Source organism: Podarcis liolepis, assembly GCF_965112155.1.
Source record: "Podarcis liolepis genome assembly, chromosome: 16".
Taxonomy (NCBI): Eukaryota; Metazoa; Chordata; class Lepidosauria; order Squamata; family Lacertidae; genus Podarcis; species Podarcis liolepis.
In genome coordinates, this window is record NC_139567.1 from 40,404,441 (window position 1) to 40,427,327 (window position 22,887).

Genomic DNA, 22,887 nt, shown 5'->3' on the forward strand with positions numbered 1-22,887 from the left:
TGTACTCATTGGACAGAGGGGACAGGAGTTGTAGTCCAGCAATATCTGGAGGGCCACAAGTTCACTGGTCTAGGCAGACAGGCAGACATTTGCAGCCCTTTTGAACTGAGCACTGTGGGATAGAAATGTAGCCATCTTCAAAATCACTTGTTCCAGATACTGCTGCTGCTGCTGCGATCTATTCAGCATCCTTTGCTCAACTGAACAAGTGAGGGTCGTGGGGGGGCTCTGATGCAGTTTACACCCAGCTTTGCAAGCAGGCAGAACTCAGAAGAGACTGAGACCGACTGGCGAAGCCCCCTGCCGGCTTCCTTTTGTTGGCTCATCAAAAGGCTGCAGTTTGCAAAGCTGATTGCTCAGTCCTCTTGCCTCAGCTGGAGGCAAGTTGGAAGCAGTTAAGGGGGGGGGGGAGTAAGAAAACTGGAGGGGATCTAGTCAAAAGAAAGGCAGGGGGGATAAGAAGGACTCTGATGAGCCAGTGAAGTGGCAAAATTGACCATTCTTCCTCTCTCTTGGAGGATGAGAGAGATCCCTGCTGCTTTTGGTGAGAGGCATTCCAAGGAATGGTCCAGCAAGGAGACCTCCCTTTGCATTCCTTCATGCTCTCTTGCCCCGGGTATCACAGAGGGTAAAACAACACTCACAAGGGGTGGCAAGAAGGAAGTGGAGTGAGAACAAGGGGAGGTCAGCGGAGAGAAAAGGGCTACTCTGGGAGGAGAGGCCTGCCCTTCCCCAGCTGCACAATGGGCAGAAGATGTGACTCAGCTGGCAGCTCCCAAGGAGGTGACCTTTCGCAGAATACCAAAAAAAAATGAAGTTTTCAAGTTTGTGGACTGATTATCTTGTGAACCGCCCAGAGACCTGTGAGTATACAGCGGCATACAAATTTATTTATTTATTTATTTAATAATAATAATCCTGATTTCCTTGCGTGAATGTCTGAGAACTGGGTTGGATTGACAGAGGTGGAAGGACAGTGAGCCTCACCTATTCCAACCCCCTGAAATGCAGGAATATACAGCTGTCCCATATGGAGATCAAACCTGCAACCTTGGCGTTATCAGCACCATGTTCTAAGTCTAACCAATGGAGCTATCCAGGTTGGACCACCAGCCCTTGCTTGAGCTCCTGGCAAAGCGCTGTCTTGCAAAAATGCTTGGAAAAGGGGGAATCTTCAAGTGCAAGGCATAAAAACCACCTGACTTGGTGGTGGTGGTGGTTTTTCCTCTCTCTTTTTTTTTTCTCAGGCAAGATTAGAGATCACAGGTGAGGAGCAGTTGTAGAATTACCTGGGCAGCCAGCAGGGCATTTTTCAGTTCTTCCCGAGTCACTTCTGGGGCCTCCAAGCCCATCAAGTTGTTTTGGGACGGCCTGATGTCCTGATCCGCCGTTTCCTTGAGATGGGCGCTCAGGAAGGCTTTCGACGCAAGAAGGTAGCCATTCAGCATATGGAGAGTGATATCCATCAAAGGGGGACACCTAAGGGCATGAAGCCGGGGGGGGGGGGGGGGAGAGAGAGAGAGAGAGAGAGAGAGAGATGATGTTGGGGGAAAGAAGCTAGATTAAAAAAGAAAAGCAAAGGGGAACTTGAAATCTCTGCAGGTTGGGGGTGGGGAGCATTTTTCACTCTGGGGGCCACATTCCTTGCTGGGAAACCTTCCAGGGGCCACATGCCAGGGATGGCAGGGCCAGAGGCAAAAGTGCATGAAGCAGTGAATAGGATGATCATCATCATCACATTCATTGTTGTTGTTGTTGTTTAGTCGTTTAGTCGTGTCCAACTCTTCGTGACCCCATGGACCAGAGCATGCCAGGCACTCCTGTCTCAAAGCTACCAGCATGAATTTGACCAAACTGCGGGAGGCAGTGGAAGACAGGAGTGCCTGGTGTGCTCTGGTCCAGGGGGTCACGAAGAGTCGGACACGACTAAACGACTAAACAACAACAGTGTTCCATGCAAACCAGCCCTCAGTGACAGAAGCCAAGAGTGGGGCTGGAGGAGGGCTGCTTACCTGTGGACTCTCTGGTCACATCTTAACACAATCAACGGGTCAATCATCAGGTCCTTCTGAGTGTATTTCTGCTGTCTGACCACGTTGTTGGACGGCTGCAAGGCGTTCGCCGTCATCACCCACAACCTACGGGAAAACAAGGGCCATGAAGTCTGAGCTCAGCTGGAAGCAAAAGCCACGTGAGGCAAGCTGGGAGTCAGATTTTACCCCCATCGAAGCCCAACATTAAAGTGGTATGGTGATGCTTCTTAAGAGCCGTGGCTTTCCCCCAAAGAATCTTGGGAAGTGTAGTACAGAGATACCACCCATCCCTCTGGGAATTGGAGCTCTATGGCAAACTACATTTCCCAGGATTCTCTGGGGGAAGCCAGGACTGCTTATAAAGTGGTGTGATATTGCTTTAAATGTATAGTGCAGATGGGATCTGAGGTGCAAGTCCAAAGTTAAGATCAGAGCATAATCAAGAATAGAGAGACACACTGGAGATCAGGAAGGCCTTGTGGGCCAAGCAAGGCTCATCTGGAACAGGAAGCCCTGAATGCTTCCTTTTCAGAAGGACCCAATGGACTGGGTGGGCTTAGTCAGCCAAGGGCTAGAAGGCATTTCACTGAGGTCACCACTACTTGCAGTTCTGGTGGCTCACCACATGAGGGAGCTGCACACGGAGACATGCAACATGAGACTAGAGTGGCCCCCAAGGGCAGGATCAGGGCCTCCTCCTACCTCCGAGGCATGACAGTGTTCAAGGCCATCCAAAGCCTGTTGACAGTCTGAAGGATTCGGCGAGGGATTCCCGGGTAGAGCAGCTGGTTCATGTTGGATGTCAGTGCCTCCGCGTAAGGGATCAGCTCTCCGGCCGAGAGGAGCGTCAAATGCTCCAGAATCTGCAGCACTTGAGTGTGATTTCCTTGCAGTGCTGAAAATGCTGAACGAAATTAAGTTTCACCTATCATCATCATCAAATTTATTACCTGCCCTTCATCAGCAAGTCCCCGTGGATTGCAACAATTTAAAATTCAGAATTTAAAACACAGAATCGCAGAGTCCCCCAAAATAAAAAGGTAAAGGGTAAAGGGACCCCTGACCATTAGGTCCAGTCGTGGGCCAACTCTGGGGTTGCGGCGCTCATCTCGCTTTACTGGCCGAGGGAGCCGGCGTACAGCTTCCGGGTCATGTGGCCATCATGACTAAGCCACTTCTGGCGAACCAGAGCAGTGCACGGAAACACTGTCTACCTTCCCGCTGGAGTGGTACCTATTTATCTACTTGCACTTTGACGTGCTGTTGAACTGCTAGGTTGGCAGGAGCAGGGACCGAGCAATGGGAGCTCACCCTGTCGCGGGGATTTGAACCGCCAACCTTCTGATTGGCAAGTCCTAGGCTCTGTGGTTTAACCCACAGCACCAGCTGCGTCTTATACATGAGGGCGTAAATTGCCGTGTTGGCACTTTGCGATAAATAGGCGGGTTTCAGGTTGCAGTTTGGGCACTCGGTCTCTAAGAGGTTGCCACCACTGCCTCAGACCAGTTTGCTTGAAGAATAGCCTTACCCCACATGCGATCACTCAGCCAGTCTGCTGAACTGGCATTTCTTCAAGCACTGTATAATGTTCTGCATTTGTGAGGAATCAGCCTCTTAGTGTGGCAACCCGTTAGTGCAGAACTCCCTGCCTATTGATATTAGGCCGGTACCACCACTGTACTGTTTCTCAAGTTTAGAGTAGGGGTAGGCAACCTAAGGCCCGGGGGCCGGATCCAGCCCAATCGCCTTCTAAATCCGGCCCACGGATGGTCCGGGAATCAGGGTGTTTTTACATGAGTAGAATGTGTCCTTCTGTTTAAAATGCATCTCTGGGTTATTTGTGGGGTATCGGAATTTGTTCATTTTCTTTTCCAAAATACAGTCCGGCCTAGCACATGGTCTGAGGGACGGTGGACCGGGCCACGGCTGAAAAAGGTTGCTGACCCCTGATCTAGTCCAACCCCCTGCAATGATCCTTTCGCCCAATGTGGGGTTTGACCCACAACCCTGAGAGTCTCATACTCCACCGACTCAGCTAGATAAAATATATTGAGCTGCATGAACATTTTCCAATCTAGCTGGTTCCAGTAAGAACTGTAATGTTTAATAAATGGTGCCTAAGCTTGCATTTTTTCCCTTCTCCCTCCTCCTCCCTTTTTCCTTTCAGGTCATGTCTTTTTGGGACTAGCTGGCTGCTGATCTTTGCCAGCCGCTCTGGGCTTCGTTAACAATAAACGAAGATGGTGTACCAAGTAACAAGTTTGTGCAAACAAACAGCTTAACAATGGAATCATTTGCAGTTCTGAAAAAGGTACCTGTTTTTGACTTACTCTTGGGGTGGTCCTGTTCGGTTTTAGTGACTTTGTATTTTAATGGCCACTGGCTCCAAAATATATAAAATCTGACTGTCAGACAACAGGGCTGTGCTGGGTAGAGAGGATTGTGTGGGTCCAGAAAGCCCCACAAAACACTGGCCAATTGCAGTTTCAAAGGGGGAGGCACCTTACCCTCCTGGAGCTGCTTGGGGGAGTGTTTCTTGGCCGCGTCCGTCAACAGCATTCTGCGCAACAAAGCATCTGTGCCCGTGATGTGCTCCTCGCAAATCCAGTCATCCACGATGGAAAGGTGGGGATAGTTGGTCGCCAGGAGGCGGAGGAGGGCTGAATGCAAGCCTTCGAGAAAGGAGAGAGACAGAGTGTTTTAAGGTTAAGGGGGGAAAAGAACAATGACAAGTGTGACAACTTGTTTAAACATTTCATTGGTTATTTGTTAATGGCAGTGAGAATATCGATAGCCAGAAATGGGAAAGAAGCAAAGGGTTTAAATCAAGGCATAGGCAAACTCAACCCTCCAGATGTTTTGAGACTACAGTTCCCATCATCCCTGACCACTGGTCCTGTTTGCTAGGCATGATGGGAGTTGTAGTCCCAAAACATCTGGAGGGCCGAGTTTGCCTATGCCTGGTTTAAATGTACAAAAATGGGGAATGGCAAACCCAGCTGATGGACTATGCCGAAATGGCAAAGCTGACTGGAAAACTCAGGAACCAAGAGGATAAAAGCTTTATGAAAGAATGGGGAAAATTTATAACATATCTAAGATACCACTGTAAGCAGATGGAAATTCTGATTTCACTTGTAGTGCAACAATTACCATGAACGATATGGATTAATATAAAAGTTAAGAGTTTGGAAGAAGATGCAGTTTTAAATGTTTAAAATGGGACTCCATGGAAGGGGTGGGGAAGTCCTGAGAGTCAGAGAAATCTCTGTACAGTATACGGCTATATATTTGGATTTTTATAACTTTGTATTGGAAAAATCAAAGAAAAAATATTTAAATAAAATCAAATACAATAAAATAAAAAAATAAAATAACATTAAATTAAATAAAAGTACAAAAATGGTAAAATGTAATCTGGGAGATGGCACTTCAAAAAAACTTTGTGCGGCTAGAGGGCAAAAGAAACCCTGAGAGACTTCTGTGATGGACTGCTGTCCATTTATCCAGCATACAAATGTGAGCTCAACAGGACCAATAGTACCTGTTGGATTCCACAATAAGTGGCTGTGTTGGTGTCATATTTTATTGCTAATGACATTAGCCATTTTCAGACTCTCTCCGTTTCAGCGTCTTTATGAGCCTTATCATTATTATTTAGATCCCAAACAGAGGCTTGTTTCTCCTGCGCACACAACCTCCACAAACTCTCAAGACAGACAAACCTCCCAACTCTTGCTGCAGCCCTTGGGCCTGACGGATGAGATACTTGATCGGGATCTGGTCCATCAACGCCGGGGAGTAAGACTTGGGCTTCCTCTGCATGGCAGCTGTGAAAGAGACGAGGAAAGTCGCCTGCTGGTCAGTCAAGAACTACTGCTGATCAAATGGGAATCATTCAAGACAAAATATTGCAGCCATTCAGGATTCTAGCCACTTTATCTGCCCTGATGCTTACTTTACTTTAATTTACTTTATGAAAGTATTTACATACTGTTAAATCACAAAAAATATCAAAGCGGTTTGCAAAATTAAAGAGACAAAAAACGTACCAATAAAAGCATTACAACGGTTACAAACAAAAGCAAAAAAAAAGTTAAAAGCAAGCTTCAGATTTAAAAGGGTGTCATACCACATGAAACAGATGAAAAATCCTGGGAACTGTACCTTGAGTTCTTTGGAGGAAAGATGGGGGGGGCAGTATTAAGTAAATAAATGACTTTTAAGTAGATTTTAAGTAGATTTACACGTTTTCAAGTAGATAAATAGGTACCGCTCCAGCGGGAAGGTGAACGGCGTTTCCGTGTGCTGCTCTGGTTCGCCAGAAGTGGCTTAGTCATGCTGGCCACATAACCCAGAAGCTGTACGCCGGCTCCCTCGGCCAATAAAGCGAGATGAGCGCTGAAACCCCAGAGTCGGCCACGACTGGACCTAATGGTCAGGGCTCCCTTTAAGGATTCTGGGAATTGCTAGGAGAACTCTCTATTTCCCACTGAGAGCGACCATTCCCAGAGTGCTTTAACAATCCATCTCTTCCTAGGGAACTCTGGGAATTGGACATGGGATGGAGCAGAGCGACCTTACGCTTCGGAAGCGGAAGCAGGAAGCCAGACTGGGGGAGGCTGAACAGGACGCAAAATGACCCAAGCAGGAGGGCGAGAGACTGCTGCCGAGAACCAGGTGCCACGTTTGCAGATGGGAGCCGGCCCACCAGCCCGGACGGAGTGCGCGCTTATAATCCTGACATCCCCAAAAGGCGCGAGAGTCTTGAAATTGAATGCCCAACGCCTTGTCTTTAAAACCTTGGTGGTGGGTGCAGCACAGCAGCTGACTTTGTGGCTTCTGTCCGGCTCAGAACTGCTTGCCTTGCTCCCAAACTCCTGAGCCCTGCGTGTCTACTGCTGGGCCTGTACTATTACCTGCCTGAATGAAGATCTCTTTCCTACTTCAAATCTTCCTGTGAGTGTTGGGCGGGAGCCAGGACAGCAACATGAAGGAGCTGACCGAACCAGAGGGCCATGTATGGTTAGGTTAGGAAACAATGAATGAATGGATCTTTATTTGCGTCAGCCATCGGCCACAGCAATAAAACAACAAATATGATATACAAAGTACAGAAATAAAAAGTCAATTATATAAAATACATTTTAGGGTTTTGAAACAACCCAAGTTATATGGAGGTGCAATTTTTTGCATATATAGTGATATACCTTCCCCTCTTCCCTTCTTTATTCTCTTTTTACTTTTATTCTATTTTATTTCATTTTATTATTACTATTATTAGAATTTATATACCACCTATACCTGCAGGTCTCAGGGCAGTTCACAGGATAAAATCCGAATATAAAAACACAAAGTACATAATCAAAATAAAAACAACTGAACTATTCTAAAATAAAAAAGGAAACAACCTAAGTTATGAAACGATCCGACTGGAGACATTTGCTCATATATTCTCAGCTACTGAAAACTCACGCTGTCCGGCAAACATTACATCCCAACACGTACCGAGGGTCTTGGAGCTGGCTAGGATTGCCTCTTCGTAAGACAGAATGTAATATAGGACGAGAAGTTGGGCTGTGATTCCGTAACGCTGATTCAGGCGAGCGTTCTCTCCCTGCGTATGAAAAAGGCACAGAAGACACAAGGCGCATTCATATAGGAGAGAACAGGGTGATGATGTCTTGCTGGCTCCTCCAGATATTGCTGGACTACAACTCCCATCATCCCAGGCTACCACTGACCATGCTGGTCGGACAGGAATGGGAGCTGGGAGACCCAGCAACATCTGAAGGGCCAAAGGTCCCATCCCAGCCTTGCATTAAACTTAAAGCCAGACCCCTGAGTTTGCTCAGTACTGTGGCTTGGGCCTACAACTGAGGAGCGAGTATTAGCCTGCTAGAAATTCGGCACCATAAATAATCCTAGATAGAGGAGGGCACGTTCTGCACTTTGCCATCAGTGGCTACGGAAGGTGGATTCACCAGGCTGCCTTGGCAAGTGCCGAAAACGGCTCAGTCGGCACGACAACCCATTCTCTTCTACACGGCACACTTTATAGGGACGGAGGATCTCAGATTTTTTTCTCTGCACTTGGGGAATGCAAATGAATTCAGCACCTCAGTTTTAATGGCAGACTCCAGACTTAAGGAGAAAAATATAAGCCAAGTTCCTTACTGAAGCCATCGGAATTGTTACTAAACAGGGGTCAGAACTGTTCACAAGAAGAATATTGTTGTTATCATTATTTTATTTGTTGCTTTTATTGCCCCACCTTTCTTTCCAAGGAGCTCAGGGTGGTGTAGGGGCTTCTCTGCCTCCTCATTTAATAATTTAAGATGCACACTAAGTCAAAATTATCATTTTTAAAACTATTTCCAATTTGCTATACTATTTTTAAAAGGAACTGTGTTCCCCCACCCCACCTGCTCCTCCATGGTTATTTCTGAGAACCCTAAACTGTATTTGATGTTTACAGTCCGTAGACCAAATAAAGTGAAATTATAAAGCCAGATACAACATCACACACACACACACACACAGAGAGAGAGAGATTAGATATACCCCCATTAGTCCTTCAAAAACATTCAAGATCTCCTGCTCTGTGATTGGCTGATTTGTGGCTTCCGGGTTGGATTTCGATGCCGGTGTGAGGACAGAGTTGATGTAGACATCAATCAGGGGGAGTAACTGAGGATGGAGTGGAGTAGTGGTTTCACACAGCTGCCTATAAATCCAGTCCTTCAAAAAAACCAAACAATGTAGAGTAAACTTAGTATTTCAAGTCTTGGCTGAGTAAAGAGGAAAATGAACCCAACTCTTTTCATACTTCATGCATAGCTAGTTTGCCCTGCAACCCCCAAGGTCTCTGAACTGGAGATTCTGGGGTTCGAACCCACAACTTTTGGCGTACAAATCGTGTGCTCAACCATTCAGCTCTGCTTTATCTCACCTGAAGTCATTTGTCCACCACAGCCCAATACAGTTCCCTCTAATTGCCAGCAGAACTCCGGGAGTCTCCTCACCAGCCATGTCTGGTGAAGCCAGGAATTTGAACCCAGGACCTTCTGTATGCAAAGTACGCAGACAGAGGAAGGCAGGTGAAGACCACCTCAGGGCCTGCTCCAGTTGGATTACCTCCTCACCACTGGATGATCTACCATCAATGGTCACGTGAGGCACATTATAATGTGTTTGTGCTAGGTTAAAAATTGTGTTGTGTTTTTAAAATATGCCATTCAATGTGGCACCTTAGTAAGATTTATATCCTGAAAGGCAAGGTATAAAAATAATTGCAGTAATAATAAAATAAAATAATAAAATAAAAAGTAATAATAAATATAATAAAGTAATAAAGTAATAATAAAATAAAAAGGAATGCTCTACATTTTGAGCTACAGGCCACCGAGACCATATAATACCGGTCCTGAAAGACCTACATTGGCTCCAAAATACATTTCCGAGCACAATTCAAAGTGTTGGTGCTGACCTTTAAAGCCCTAAACGGCCTCAGTCCAGTATATCTGAAGGAGCATCTCCACCCCCATTGTTCAGCCCGGGCACTGAGATCCAGCGCCGAGGGCCTTCTGGTGGTTCCCTCACTGCGAGAAACCAGGCAGAGGGCCTTCTCAGTGGTGGCGCCCGCCCTGTGGAACACCCTCCCATCAGATTTCAAGGAAATAAACTATCTGACTTTTAGAAGACATCTGAAGGCAGCCCTGTTTAGGGAAGTTTTTTATGTTTGATGTTTTATTGTGTTTTTATTATTCTGCTGAAAGCCGCCCAGAGTGGCAGGGGAAACCCACCCAGATGGGCAGAGTATAAATGATAAATTATTAGTATTATTAAACCGTGTCAGGTTATTAGGTCCATCACAGCTCAGCACTGTCTGCTCTTAACAGGCGGCTCTCTGGGGTTTTCAGAAAGGGCTCTTTCTGAGTCCTACTTCCTTGAAAAATACAGCAATATCCCAGTCCTTGAGGTTCTGAATTGAGGGCTGGTTTAAGCAGGAACATAGGAAGCTGCCTTATAGCAAGTCCTTGGTCTCTCTAACTCAGTACTGTCTACACTGACTGGCAGCAACTCTCCAGAGTTCCGGACAGGGGACATTTTTTCTGGGGATTGAACCTGGGACCTTCTGCAGAGGGAAAGCGAAGGCTCTGCAAGTTCTTTTGTCCCTTCCGGATGCAAGAGTTTGGTCCTGCAGACAAAGCCACCCACCTTGATGGAGACTTTGTGCTTGGTGAAAGAGCGGCTCCGGAGAAGCTGGTAGATGCAGTGGATGGGCAGGAATCCGGTGATGTTGGCGCTGAGGTTTCCCGTTACGGCCACACGGACCGCGTGAGCTGTGACCACCTGGGACGGAGAGAGGCCTTAACTTCGTTAACCTTTCAGAATCGGAACAGCAGAAGCGCCAACAGGGAAGGAAGAAAGCGTGGAGCAGAGCGCCATTCAACTGCGTCCAGGAGCACCAGGAAATAAATTTAGGTTCATGGTTTTCAGTGGACCTACTCGGAGCAGAACTCAGCAAGTTGGGACTAGTTTACCTGCGAGATCCCCTTCCCCCTCAGACGCTTCGATCTGCAAAACTAGCCTGGCTACAGCTACCCCATAATACTCATGGCAGCACCCGCACTTTGGAACTCCCCATCTATTGACATCAGGAAAGCCCATGCTGACAGGTGCAATGTTGACATGAGTTTTAATCAGTTTTTTTAGCTTATTGTTGATTTTACTTGTTTTTTGAATGTGGTTCTACTGATCATTTCACCGTTTTATTCTTCTGTAAACCCCTTTGAGGGAGCTGGCATTTTTTTGTTTTTACAATCAAGCATTCATTTCATAAATGTTATGAAATAAAATAAATTCAGTCAGATAAAACCCTTCAATTTCATTATTTACCCAGTGAGATTTTGCTCACCTGCCCACACCACGTTCCCGAACTGGATTTATCATCCTGGACTGCTCAAAAGATGTTGCAACGGCCTTGGCCCAGTATACCTGAAGGGGGGTCTCCTCCCCCCATCGTTCTACCTGGACACTGAGGTCCAGCGCCAAGGGCCTTCTAGCGGTTCTCTCCCTGTGAGAAGCCAAGTTACAGGGAACCAGGCAGAGGGCCTTCTTGGTAGTGGCGCCCGCCCTGTGGAACGCCCTCCCATCAGATGTCAAGGAAATAAACAACTCTCTGACTTTTAGAAAACATCTGAAGGCAGCCCTGTTTAGGGAAGCTTTTAATATCTAATGTCTTTAAAAAAATTATGAGCTGTAAGCTGCCCAGAGTGGTGGGGGATATATAATACAATTGTTGTTGTTGTTGTTGTTGTTGCTGCTGCTGCTGCAATGAAGCCCTGTCATTTACTTCCCCAGAAGTAAAGAGGAAGAAACAAGAGAGGAGGGAGGGGTAGGATGAGAAGGGAAAGTAGCTTGAAGAGCCAGGGTAGGGTGAGAGTAAAGGAAAGGAAGGAGAGGTCTAAATAGACAGAAAAACAGCAGGGCAGTTTTTCAAAGGCGTTTTGCAACACAGCCACACAGGCTGAGTGTGGAATGGGCCGGGTCACCTGTTCCGTGAAAATCTCCTGCGTGAAGATGGTCTTCATGCGGCTCAGAGAACTCGGCTTAATAACAATCTGAAACAAAAGGGTTACATGCGTAAGAGCCGGCTGGGTCAGGCCAATGGCCCATTACGTCCAGCATTCTGCAGGAGGAGAATTCAAAGAAGGATGCCTCTGCACAAGGCAGGAGCGCTTACCTTCATCCCCAGAGTAGAGCAGACCAAGTCGATGATAGCGCTGAGTTGGTTGCTATGGAAATACATGGCAACCAAGAGCAGCATCTCGCCAAAGGATGCTGATACCCCAGAAGTGCTGTTGGAACAGGAGACGGGAGGAGGAGGAGAGTTGACAACGAGGACATCATCATCATCATTATTATTATTATTATTGAAAACACCTCAGGGGCTGCATAATTTTTCCCAGGGAAAGCAGAAAAAGGCCCGCTCTCTTCTCACCTTTCAAAATAAGCTTCTTCTTTGATCATCCAGCTCAACCACATCACCATCAGCTGCTCCTGTTCAGGAGTGCTACATAAAAAAAGATGTTCCCGTTATAGATGCAGATGAAAGAGTCAACTAGTCCCCATTGTTTTATGTTATTATACCGAGCCAGGCCATCCCATCAGATGTCCAGGAGATAAAGAACTCCACAACTTTCAGAAGACATCTGAAGCCGGTCCTGTATTAGGAAGTTTTAAATGCCTGACATTTATTATATTTTAATATGTCTTAGAAGCCACCCAGAGCAGCTGGGGAAACCCAGCCAGATGGGGTTAATAATAATACTACAATAAAAACCTAACTAAGAAACTAGAAGGGCAGTGACTTCCCCTCCCCCACTTGATCCTCAATGTTAAAAAGGGTAGGTGATGGTTGACTGACTGATGCAGGAAAGCCATTTCATAGCGAGGCACTACAACCAATCACTCTTGCTTACCCCAAAAGCACTATAATCTCCCTCTTCTGCCTCCCTAGCCTCAGATAGCAGAGGAATCTAGAATAGAATAGGCCCTGCCTCTCTGACATCAGGGCAGCTCAGCCAATGGCAAGCAGGGACTCTTCTCCTTACCTCCTTTATTATTATTATTATTATTATTATTATTATTATTATTATTATTATTATGTTGGGAGCCACCCAGAGTGGCTGGGGAAACCCAGCCAGATGGGCAGGGTATAAATAATAAATTTATTATTATTATTACTACTACTACTACTACTACTATCTTGCGCCTCTGTGAGATAAGGGAATACCTGCAGCTTCACCCCATCACCCACAATCCTGCATGCGGCGATAACTCTGCAATAAAACCAATTGCTTTCTTCCACCCAAACTTTCACCCCTGGGAAAATGCTGGATGTTATTAATGGGTCAACAAGTCCTAAAGGCTTCTGCAAGGCAGGACGTCTAACAGGGGTCAGCAAACTTTTTCAGCAGGGGGCCGGTCCACTGTCCCTAAGACCTTGTTGGGGGCCGGACTATTTTTTTCGGGGTGGGGAATGAACGAATTCCTATGCCCCACAAATAACCCAGAGATGCATTTTAAATAAAAGGACACGTTCTACTCATGTAAAAACACGCTGATTCCCAGACCTTCTGCCGGATTTAGAAGGCGATTAGTTTGCCTACCCATGGTCTAACGTCTTCTGCAGGTGGGAATGGGAGAGCTTTGAAACAATGCTTGGCCCATGTCCCCCCCCCCCCGCATTTTCTCCCCCCCCCCAGTGACAAAAGGGTTCCTCCGCCTGCCGTCGAAAGGGTACCTGACAAGTGTGGAGAAGGCCAGCAGCATGCAGAAGGAGAGCGAGACAAAGCGGACGCCGGCTGGAGTGGCCGGGGGGCGGCTGGTCATGAGCTGGAGCAGCTGCTCAGCCTCCTCGTCCGTCGGCCTGGACACCAACAAGACAAAAGAGAGAGCCCCAACGTCTCATCAGGACAAGAAAGCATTTTATTCACAGATGCAGGGGGTTGGGGGGCAGGCGCAAACATTTACGTGAGTCACAAGCCCTCAATAAAAGTTATCAGCCTGCAGAAGATTCAGGATGAACAAAACAAATTTATGTCACTCAGCGATTCGTGGCAACTGTGGAACTCCCTCCCACAAGAGGCAGAGTGACAGCCACCAACTTGGATGGCTTTAAGAGAGGAGTTGGGCATATCTGCAAAGGAAAAGGCTGCTAGCTACGATGGCTATGCTCAGCCTCCTTGATCAGAGGCAGGCGAGAGAGACCCCAATTTCCCCTTCAGAGAGCTATAATTCCCAGAGAGGTTTAACAATCAATCCCTCATCCCAGGGAACTCTGGGACTTGTAGGCCAGTGAGGGGAACAGGGGTCTCCTAACAACTCTCAGGAACTTTAACAGACTACAGGTCCCAGAATTCTTTGGGGGGGAGCCATTAGTGTTTAAAGTGGTATGATAAGAGTTTTAAATGTGTAATGTGGATGGGTCAGCCCCAAACTGTAAGGCAAACAGGGCCCAAATCTGCAAATAACAAGGCTGATTTGGGAGAAACTGCATTACCCTCATTCCAGGTACCTTAGTAATGATTACAACTGTTATGTACTGTTTTGGGGGGACAGGGGGCGGGCAGGTGTGGAGGATTCCCTGGTCCTGAATGCGGTAACTGTGCCCCTGAAGGACCAGGTGCGCAGCCTGGGAGTCATTCTGGACTCACAGCTGTCCATGGAGGCACAGGTCAATTCTGTGTCCAGGGCGGCTGTTTACCAGCTCCATCTGGTACTCAGGCTGAGACCCTACCTGCCCGCAGACTGTCTCACCAGAGTAGTGCATGCTCTGGTTATCTCCCGCTTGGACTACTGCAATGCGCTCTATGTGGGGCTACCTTTGAAGGTGACCCAGAAACTACAACTAATCCAGAATGCGGCAGCTAGACTGGTGACTGGGAGCGGCTGCCGAGACCACATAACACCGGTCTTGAAAGACTTACATTGGCTCCCAGTACGTTTCGGAGAACAATTCAAAGTGTTGGTGCTGACCTTTAAAGCCCTAAATGGCCTCGGTCCAGTATATCTGAAGGAGCGTCTCCACCCCCATCGTTCTGCCCGGACACTGAGCTCCAGTGCCAAGGGCCTTCTGGCAGTTCCTTCACTGCGAGAAGCCAAGTTACAGGGAACCAGGCAGAAGGCCTTCTCGGTGGTGGCGCCCGCCCTATGGAATGCCCTCCCACCAGATGTCAAAGAGAACAACAACTACCAAACTTTTAGAAGACATCTGAAGCTTTTAATGTTTGATGTATTACTGTATTTTAATATTTGGTTGGAAGTCGCCCAGAGTGGCTGGGGAAGCCCAGCCAGATGGGCAGGGTATAAATAATAAATTATTATTATTATATTATTATTATCATGCCACCTGAATGTCTTGGTGAATGATCATCCTTGACGAGTGCTATTTTCTTGTGTGTGCTTCTGTACATACAAGCCAACAAAAGAACGCCCCAAAGTGCTTACTTCAGCCCCGCGATGCCCATCAGAGCGCAGTAGAGACGCAGGAGGGCGCTGGCTTTGACCACGTGCTCCTCCTTCAGCCCCGAGTACACGGAGACGTTGGGCTCCATGTCCGCCTCCGCCTCTTCCGGCACATGCATGCTGCGGACGGTGGGCAGGATCCCCATCAGTTCCAGGAGCAGCTGGCGACGCATCTGCCAGAGCACCGAGCTGACCGTCTCCCTCTTCCTCTGCGCAGGAGAAAGGAGGAAACGTCACGAGACGGCAATCCCAGCAAAAACAGCTCAATCCTTGGCAAAGGCCTTAACAGCTTCCGATACACACTCATTCCCACCCCCTTTAGCTTCCCTTAAAAGCTCAAAAAGCACCACACTGAGCCTAGGGCTTGCCGTTCGGAAGGTCGGCAGTTCGAATCCCCGCGACGGGGTGAGCTCCCGTTGCTCGGTCCCTGCTCCTGCCAACCTAGCAGTTCGAAAGCACGTCAAAGTGCAAGTAGATAAATAGGTACCGCTCCAGCAGGAAGGTAAACGGCGTTCCTGTGCACTGCTCTGGTTCACCAGAAGTGGCTTAGTCATGCTGGCCACATTAACCGGAAGATGTCTGCGGACAAACGTTGGCTCCCTCAGCCAGTAAAACAAGATGAGCGCTGCAACCCCAGAGTCGTTTGCAACTGGACTTAACTTTCAGTGATCCTTTTAAAAAAGCTCTAAAGCTCTGTTTTCAAAACAGATATTATTGCTATTGCTAGACTTGCTAGCTGTTTGTTACAGTTCAAGGGACTTGCGTTTAAAAACATAAATACCTTATACCATTAACAAATTTCAGTGAAACACTGTCAAATTCATACACGTGCACACAAACACATACTGTATAGTTCTTTTTAATTCTTAGATTTATATACTATCTATAAAACATTGGCAAATTCATATAAAACACAACAATTCTCTCTCTCTCTCTCTCTCTCTCTCACACACACACACACACACACACACACACACACACACACAACTTTTACATACATAAAAGTTATATATAATTTTATATTTCTTACTTTTATATACTACTTTTTCCTTCAAAGAGCTCAAGGTAGTGCATATTATCCTCCCTTCCGAATTTTATCCTCACGACAACCCTGTGAGGCAGCTTAGGCTGAGAGACATGGACTGACTCCCAGGTGACCCAGTGAGCTTCATGCTGGGTGGGGATTCAAACCCTAGTCTCCCAGGTCCTAGTCCAACACTCTACCTATTACACCAAACAGTGCTCTCTCTTTGGGAGAACAGCAAGGCTTTAGGTTCCCATGCGAGTCAGAGTGAGGGATGGAGCATATATTCTGATTCGGTTTGCATTTCGAGCCGAATCCATAAAATTCCACTCTTTTCCAAAGCAGCATGAGAACCTCTGGAATTCACATACATTCTCATGGTGTTTCCTGCTTGGCAGGGGGTTGGACTCGATGGCCCTTGTGGTCTATTCCAACTCTATGATTCTATGATTCTATGACGTAGCTAATTAAAGCACCAGGACCCCAAGGAAAGGAAATGTCAGCAACACTCACCTGCTGCCCGTTCCGGATAAAAGTCCCAAACCAAGTCCGGACTTTGGCGTTGGTCCCCAGCAGCAAGCCGCTGACAAAGCAGACGAGATCACTGACACTGTCCTCCGAAGACTCGTTCTTTGTGTGGTCCAGAGTTAAACCAACGCCAAGTCCAGGTAAGTGGCACTCTTCCACCTGAGCCAAAAAGAAACAGAAAGTGGAAAAAGCCGCACATGCTCAGGTGTTTGTTCAGCCTTTTAAATCTGGGCGCAGGGTGGTATTGTCTTTCTCGTGATCATGCTATGTGTCTTTTGTGTTTTTATACTTGCAAATCCTTGTGTTCCTCAGACAAAGGGCAGTAAATGAATTTAATACATAAATAAAAAATATTTAATTTGGAAGGAGATTCCCCCAACCAGACGTGTAGACACAAAAGGGACAGGAATACCAATGACATCCTTTACCTACAGCATTTATACCCTGCCCCCAGTTTAAGCCAAAAAGGCTCTTAGAGCAACTTATAAAAATTGGTTCTCTGGCCATCCCTGCCTGCAAGCACATAATAAAAAAGACACGACGAGCAAGGAAACGGAAAGGAGAGGGAGTAGGGGAACACAAAGCTCAAGCACAAATTCTTCAAGTTGCAGCGGATGTCTGTGGCAATTCTGGCTGCCTTGCCCTGGATGAGGACCAGTCCTGGAAGCCCCCTTAAGACCCCTTCACCCACCCAAATATCATATCTAGAAATCAGCAGGTGGCAATGTGCAGGCCCTGCCATGCAGTCCTTTGCTTAGACAGCTGACGATAGTAGTTGTAGTACAGAGTTGATGTCGTTTTGCCTGTTAAAAATTCAGTGGTGCCCCGCAAGACGAATGCCACGCAAGACGGAAAACTCGCTAGACGAAAGAGTTTTCCGTTTTGGAGGTGTTTCGCAAAACGAATTTCCTATGGGCTTGCTTCACAAGACGACAATGTCTTGCAAGTTCCTGCGGGTTTTTTTTCCTTTCCCCCCCTTTTTCTAAGCCGCTAAGCCGCTTATCAGCTGATCCGATCAGCAGATAATCCGCTAAAAGCCGTTAATAGCGCTAATCCGCTAATCCGTCAATGGGCTTGCTTCGCAAGACGAAAAAACCGCTAGACGAAGAGAATCACAGAACGGATTCTTTTCGTCTTGCGAGGCACCACTGTACAAAACTGAGCCACTACTTGCATCGAAGAGAGCCACTGGATCTCCCGCCCTCCAAGGAGATCCCAGCCCTGCTCTTTCCTGAACAGCCTACGGGTCTCCCAGCCATTACGGACACCCCACCAGCAACCCAAAGCTCACTTTCAGTCGGCCCACCTGCCTCTTTTGCAAAGACTTACCACCATGCCTCGGACTCTCAGCGCCTGGGAAGGGTTCATCTTGCAGAGTTGGCGGAGAGCCTCTGTCCTTCGGCGGCCTCCAAAGCTTTCCTCGTCCTGCCGCTCGCCGTTCTTGATCAAGCCCCTGCACACTGAAACCAGCCAAAGGGAGATGGGCGTTACTGTGTGTTATTGGTTATGACCCCTGTCAGGGAACTGCCATTGGAACAGCGGCGGGGAACAGAGGGGCAGTTGTGTTACAGGGAGCCTCCGAAAATCTTGCGAAGCAGTTCCTCTTCCGGTGATGAGGAAAGCCCCACCTCCAGTGGGGAAGAGGTGAAAGGACCAGAGGATGCTGGGGGGAGCCTCAGCACCGCCCCTGGCCAAGCTGGCCAGGAGAGAAGAACGCCCCTTCCGTCGCCCACCCTGCGCAAAGAGGGAAGGAAAAGGCTGGGCGTAACGAGACTTTTATGTTGGGGGAGGTCCCGGAAACAAGCACTCCCAGATTCTGCTAACGATTGAGGCAGACATGAACTCTGGAGTTCTGCACTGTAAATAGTTTTTACACCTAATAAAGCCTGTAAAACACAGGTCGGAGTCCTGCCTGGTTACTCGTGAGCAACCACCTCTGCTATCTGACAACCCCTCAGCATCAGACATAAATTGCTTCTTCTTTGCAAAACCCTGTCTATTTTAAAACGTTACAACGCCACGTCAAAATTTCCTAGCGGCTATTGGTTATTCCAAGACTCGGCAAATCTCTCTTCTCGGGAGCGGGGGGGGGGGGGGATCTCACCTAAGCTAAATGTGTTCAGAAGCCAAATTGCTTCTTTGCCATTCGGTCTAATTTTATTTTATGCACAAACCCGGCACTCAGGAGTGTTGGGTACCACAGGCCTATGCAAGTGTCTGGATTTAGTACAGTTGTGCTGGCTGGGGCTGATCTGTAGTCCGGAAAACCTCCGGAAGGCACTCAGTGGAGAAAGTCAATAACAGAAATATGGCTTGTAAAGGAAGAGGAAGCTGCAAATTGCTAATGGCAATTTATGTGCCCCACTGCCATCTATAAAACGGCAGCTGCCAGCAACTGGCCACAACCTCTTCCCCAGGTAGCTGGCACTGGTAATAGATAGTGTTTGTGTCTTTGTGTGATTTGAAGTAAAAGAAAGCTGTAAATTACAGTAGACAAGTGAGATCTGTTGCAGTGCACAGTGTTCCCCCTACTCAGGGCTCCAGCCAACCATACCCTTTTGCAAAACACTCCGTTTCGACCCACTCCCCTCACCCTGAGTCTATCAGCATTTCCACGCCCACTGAGCATAATCAGTCTGCGTTGGGCGGTTTTTGAGCTTCCCATATGCCCCTGGGGTCCCCCCAATTCTGCCGAGTCCTCCCCACCTGTGCTTGGATGGTGCTGTTTTGGCTACACAAAAGGAACCGCAATCAGAGAATGAGTTTGCTATGAATTGTGTAGCTTACCTTCGTTAAAGCTGTCAGGAACATTGGCCACTAAGAGACAGAGGAACCAAGCGCCGTTCTTCACATGCAGCAAAGCTTCAGCCACGTCCACAATAGGCAAGAGCGATGGGAGTTCTGAATTGAAATAGTTTTAAAATATTAGCAACGGCCACCGACAGCTTTCAGTCCTGAGAGTCAAATCGGGAGAGCATTTGTGAATACTTCGGGAGAGAAGGAACCTCTCACTGGCAGCAATTGTGGAGTTCCTCCCATTGGAGAGGAAATTTCATTCTGTGCCACAATATTATTTATTATTATTATTATATGCATTACATTTATATCCCACCTTTGCTCCAAGGAGCACAAGGTGGCCTCATCACACAGCTTGAGAACAAGTCATTTATTTGGACTCAATTGAATTTTAAGAAGCAGTTACGACTTCAAAGAGCACACACCAGCTTGAAGGATGCAGAGGACATCAGCGGCTTCCTCCAAATAAACAGGGCTCTCAAACAGCTCCGACGACTTGAAAAAAAACTCACAGTTGGCCTCGGCCACCTGCAAAGAAAAGTTGTATTTAGAGAGGCGCTTTAAAACAGAACAGACACCAGTTGTGAGGCCTGAGAACCAAACACCCAGGGAGGGCAGATGTTCAGGTTTGCGGGATCTTCTTTCTTCGTTTTACTGGTAGCCCAAAATCCACCAACCAACTGAAGGCTGGTGCAAAAGATATAGGCTGAATATTAAATAATGCTGATCTGAGTCCAGGAAATTTATTCTAACTACCATTTTAAAAAATCCTCATACCAAACCGTATTATAAATGTAAATAACCCCCCCCCTTCAGAATTCAGATTACATTTATTTACAGCACAATGAATTCTACAAATAGAAATAAAGAATCTTCTGTTTGACCTGGTATAATACATATAGTTCTATTTTTTTCTTTTACTGTTTTCCTTCTTTTTAAATACCTATAACAAAAAAAAAATGACTCCAGTAATGAGATCCATGTGTCAATTTATCTAACATTTCTTCAGTTGATCCTGCTTACCCTTAAAAAGACCACACCGTTTTATATGTAGTTGGAACCGTTCTACCAGATTCCATCCTATTTATAAAATCAATAAACAAATCCCAGTTTGCCCAAAAAAATTCTTGGACCTCTCATTTTGTTTGTTGTTGTTTAGTCGTTTAATCGTGTCCGACTCTTCGTGACCCCCTGGACCAGAGCACGCCAGGCACTCCTGTCTTCTACTGCCTCCCACAGTTTGGTCAAACCATTACTTGGACCTCTGTTATTCTTGCATTCTTGGACCTCTCATTACTTGAAATTTGTGAGACCACTAAACCTGAACTGAGCTCACAACCCTTTCACGCAAAATCCACTTTGGTTATTTTACCCACCCCAACTTTATTCATTTCAGCGGTACGCTGAAATTTTGTATTTTTGTGCTAGCAGGGGGAGGATCCTGTCATCGCCACTGTAAAAAAACAACAGCCGAAAACCCCTGCCCAAGTACTTCAAATCAGTCTGGGCATCTAGCAATCAATTATTTAAAAAGGAAAGAAAAAGAAGAAGAATCTTGTACAAATTAAGAAGTTCCTTAAGGCAGAGGGAGGGAAGGAACTCACCTTGTTCATAATTGCCAGCAGTTCACTAAGCACAAGACGGAGGCGCCGTGGAGAATCGCTGTGTTCAAACTCCAGGGTGAGGCCATGTTGCAGCTGAGACACCAAGATGCTCTCGCCACCCCCCCCTCCAAGCTTATGCCTAGCAAGGATAGAAACACAGCTAATCAAACAGACTGAAGGAGAACATCCCCCTCCAGAAATGCCTCACCCAGGTCTAGAAACTTGTGGCCCTCCAAACACTGCTGGGCTACAACTCCCATTATCTCTGATTATTGGGCTGTGCTGGCTGGGGCCGATGGGAGACAGAGTGCACACAATATCTGGAAGCCCCCTCAGGTTCCCAATCCCGGGCTTGCTCCTTTTAGTTACCTAAGCTGTTGTTCCTTGTTGGCATCCTGTTCCAAAGCGTGAAAGTCCACAGACAGCAAGGCTACGATGGAGTTGACAGCTTCCACTCCAGAAAGCAAGCGAAGGATCAGCTTTTTGTCCTGGGCCCAGCCCTGACTCTGATCTGCCGGGGCACACAAGGCCATCCTCACCAAGCAAGGCAGCAACAACCGGAGCTCTGGATCACTCAGGGCCGCTAAGCGCACGACGTCTACTTTCTGCATGGCTTCAAAAGCATAAGGGCTGACGAACTGCAGTGCCGAGCAGTCCGCCATTTCCCCAGGTGACTTGAAACCACAATACCACAGGAAGCTAAGCGGGCAGTTGCTGGGTCAGGTGGCAGTCGGATGAAGATCCAAAATTCCAGGAAATTAACTGTTAGTCAGCAGGTGCTAGTATGCGGTTAAATCTTAGGGACTAGCAGCTTTAGGGCAGGAGGAGTTTTCAGAGGCAGCAGCCTACCTCAACAGATGCACGTAGACAAAGAAATGGCTAGTTTCATCTCTAAATACAGGCTGCAATTCCCTGTAGGATAAAACAAATCAGGACAATAAGAATACAATGTGCAAAAGTAATACAGGAATGCAGAACGCTCTCTCATGAGTTTATGTCATGAGTAAATAGCAACCACCTGAGGAACAAAATATACTTTGTCCAATTAGCCTAATTGTTTAAGGCCCTAGAATAATATTTCTCTAATTGTTGTGGTAAAGATGGTTTGTTTAGGGTGATTTACTGGATTCCCCTGAAACCGAGATGCTGATGCAAGGGGGGGGGGGGACTAAGCAAGTTTTCAAGCTACACTAAATGCTTCCTCCCTGAAGGATTCTGCAGAACTCCAAAGCCTTCTATATTACCCTGACAAAGCTAATAACAGCATCATTTATGCTAAAATTTTCCCTTGGAAGGTCAGTGCTACAATCTCTCTAGCCCAAGTCTTATTGTAACTAATAATAATGCAATCCTAACCATGTCGATTCAGAAGGTGCACTGAGTTCCACGGGGCATACTCCCAGATAAATAGGGTCAGGACTGAGGCCAAAGTCTGGACTAATTACAAAAACCTCATATTCTTCCCCTATTTATCCCAGTCACTGTCTCCCTCCCATTTCTCATGTGCCCATCTGTAGATTGTTAACGCTCCTCTCATACTTTGCAAAGCACCTGGATGGAGCTTTATCAATGAAAAGTTATTTTGCAACAGCATTTTAAATGAGCATGCAAAGGGCAATCCCCTCCCTCCTTCAGTTAGGGGTGCAAAAAAAGGAGCTGGGGAAATTAGGCAAAGGCTGAGAGGTAGTGTTGCATAGTGGTTAGAAGGTGCCTTCCCCAACCTGGTGCTCCTCCAGACGTTGCTGAACTACAACTCCCATAATCCCTGACCACTGGCCATGCAGTGGCTGATGGGAGCTGGAGTCCAACAACACCTGAAAGGCACCAGGATGGGGCAGGCCGAGTTAAAAGTGTCGGACTGGGAAGA

The 22,887-nt window shown here is 47.0% G+C and overlaps 1 protein-coding gene and 1 long non-coding RNA gene across 6 annotated transcripts in view; one reads left to right on the top strand and one right to left on the bottom strand.

The window, feature by feature from the left end:
* LOC310695546 overlaps positions 1-22,887 on the top strand; it is a 205,723-nt gene that overhangs the window by 65,731 nt on the left and 117,105 nt on the right. The window lies entirely within an intron of this gene.
* The window catches only part of INTS2 (integrator complex subunit 2), a 31,133-nt gene that overhangs the window by 7,806 nt on the left and 440 nt on the right, over positions 1-22,887 (bottom strand). For 4 of the 5 annotated variants that reach the window (XR_014520068.1, XM_083479785.1, XM_083479786.1 and 1 more), the window contains exons 2-20: positions 21,390-21,932; positions 21,021-21,159; positions 19,842-19,944; positions 19,408-19,521; positions 17,950-18,080; positions 16,606-16,779; positions 15,051-15,277; positions 13,345-13,470; positions 12,040-12,111; positions 11,782-11,896; positions 11,591-11,659; positions 10,254-10,388; positions 8,598-8,774; positions 7,542-7,650; positions 5,759-5,863; positions 4,541-4,705; positions 2,736-2,937; positions 2,013-2,138; positions 1,290-1,479 (exon numbers count right to left, since the gene is read on the bottom strand). Coding sequence is in view for 4 of the 5 variants with exons in the window: in XM_083479785.1 (XP_083335911.1) it covers positions 1,290-1,479; positions 2,013-2,138; positions 2,736-2,937; positions 4,541-4,705; positions 5,759-5,863; positions 7,542-7,650; positions 8,598-8,774; positions 10,254-10,388; positions 11,591-11,659; positions 11,782-11,896; positions 12,040-12,111; positions 13,345-13,470; positions 15,051-15,277; positions 16,606-16,779; positions 17,950-18,080; positions 19,408-19,521; positions 19,842-19,944; positions 21,021-21,159; positions 21,390-21,682 (2,772 nt within the window). In the remaining variant the exon portion in view is untranslated. The remainder of the gene's footprint in view (positions 1-1,289; positions 1,480-2,012; positions 2,139-2,735; positions 2,938-4,540; positions 4,706-5,758; positions 5,864-7,541; positions 7,651-8,597; positions 8,775-10,253; positions 10,389-11,590; positions 11,660-11,781; positions 11,897-12,039; positions 12,112-13,344; positions 13,471-15,050; positions 15,278-16,605; positions 16,780-17,949; positions 18,081-19,407; positions 19,522-19,841; positions 19,945-21,020; positions 21,160-21,389; positions 21,933-22,887) is intronic. The other variant, XM_083479788.1, reaches the window with a different exon arrangement.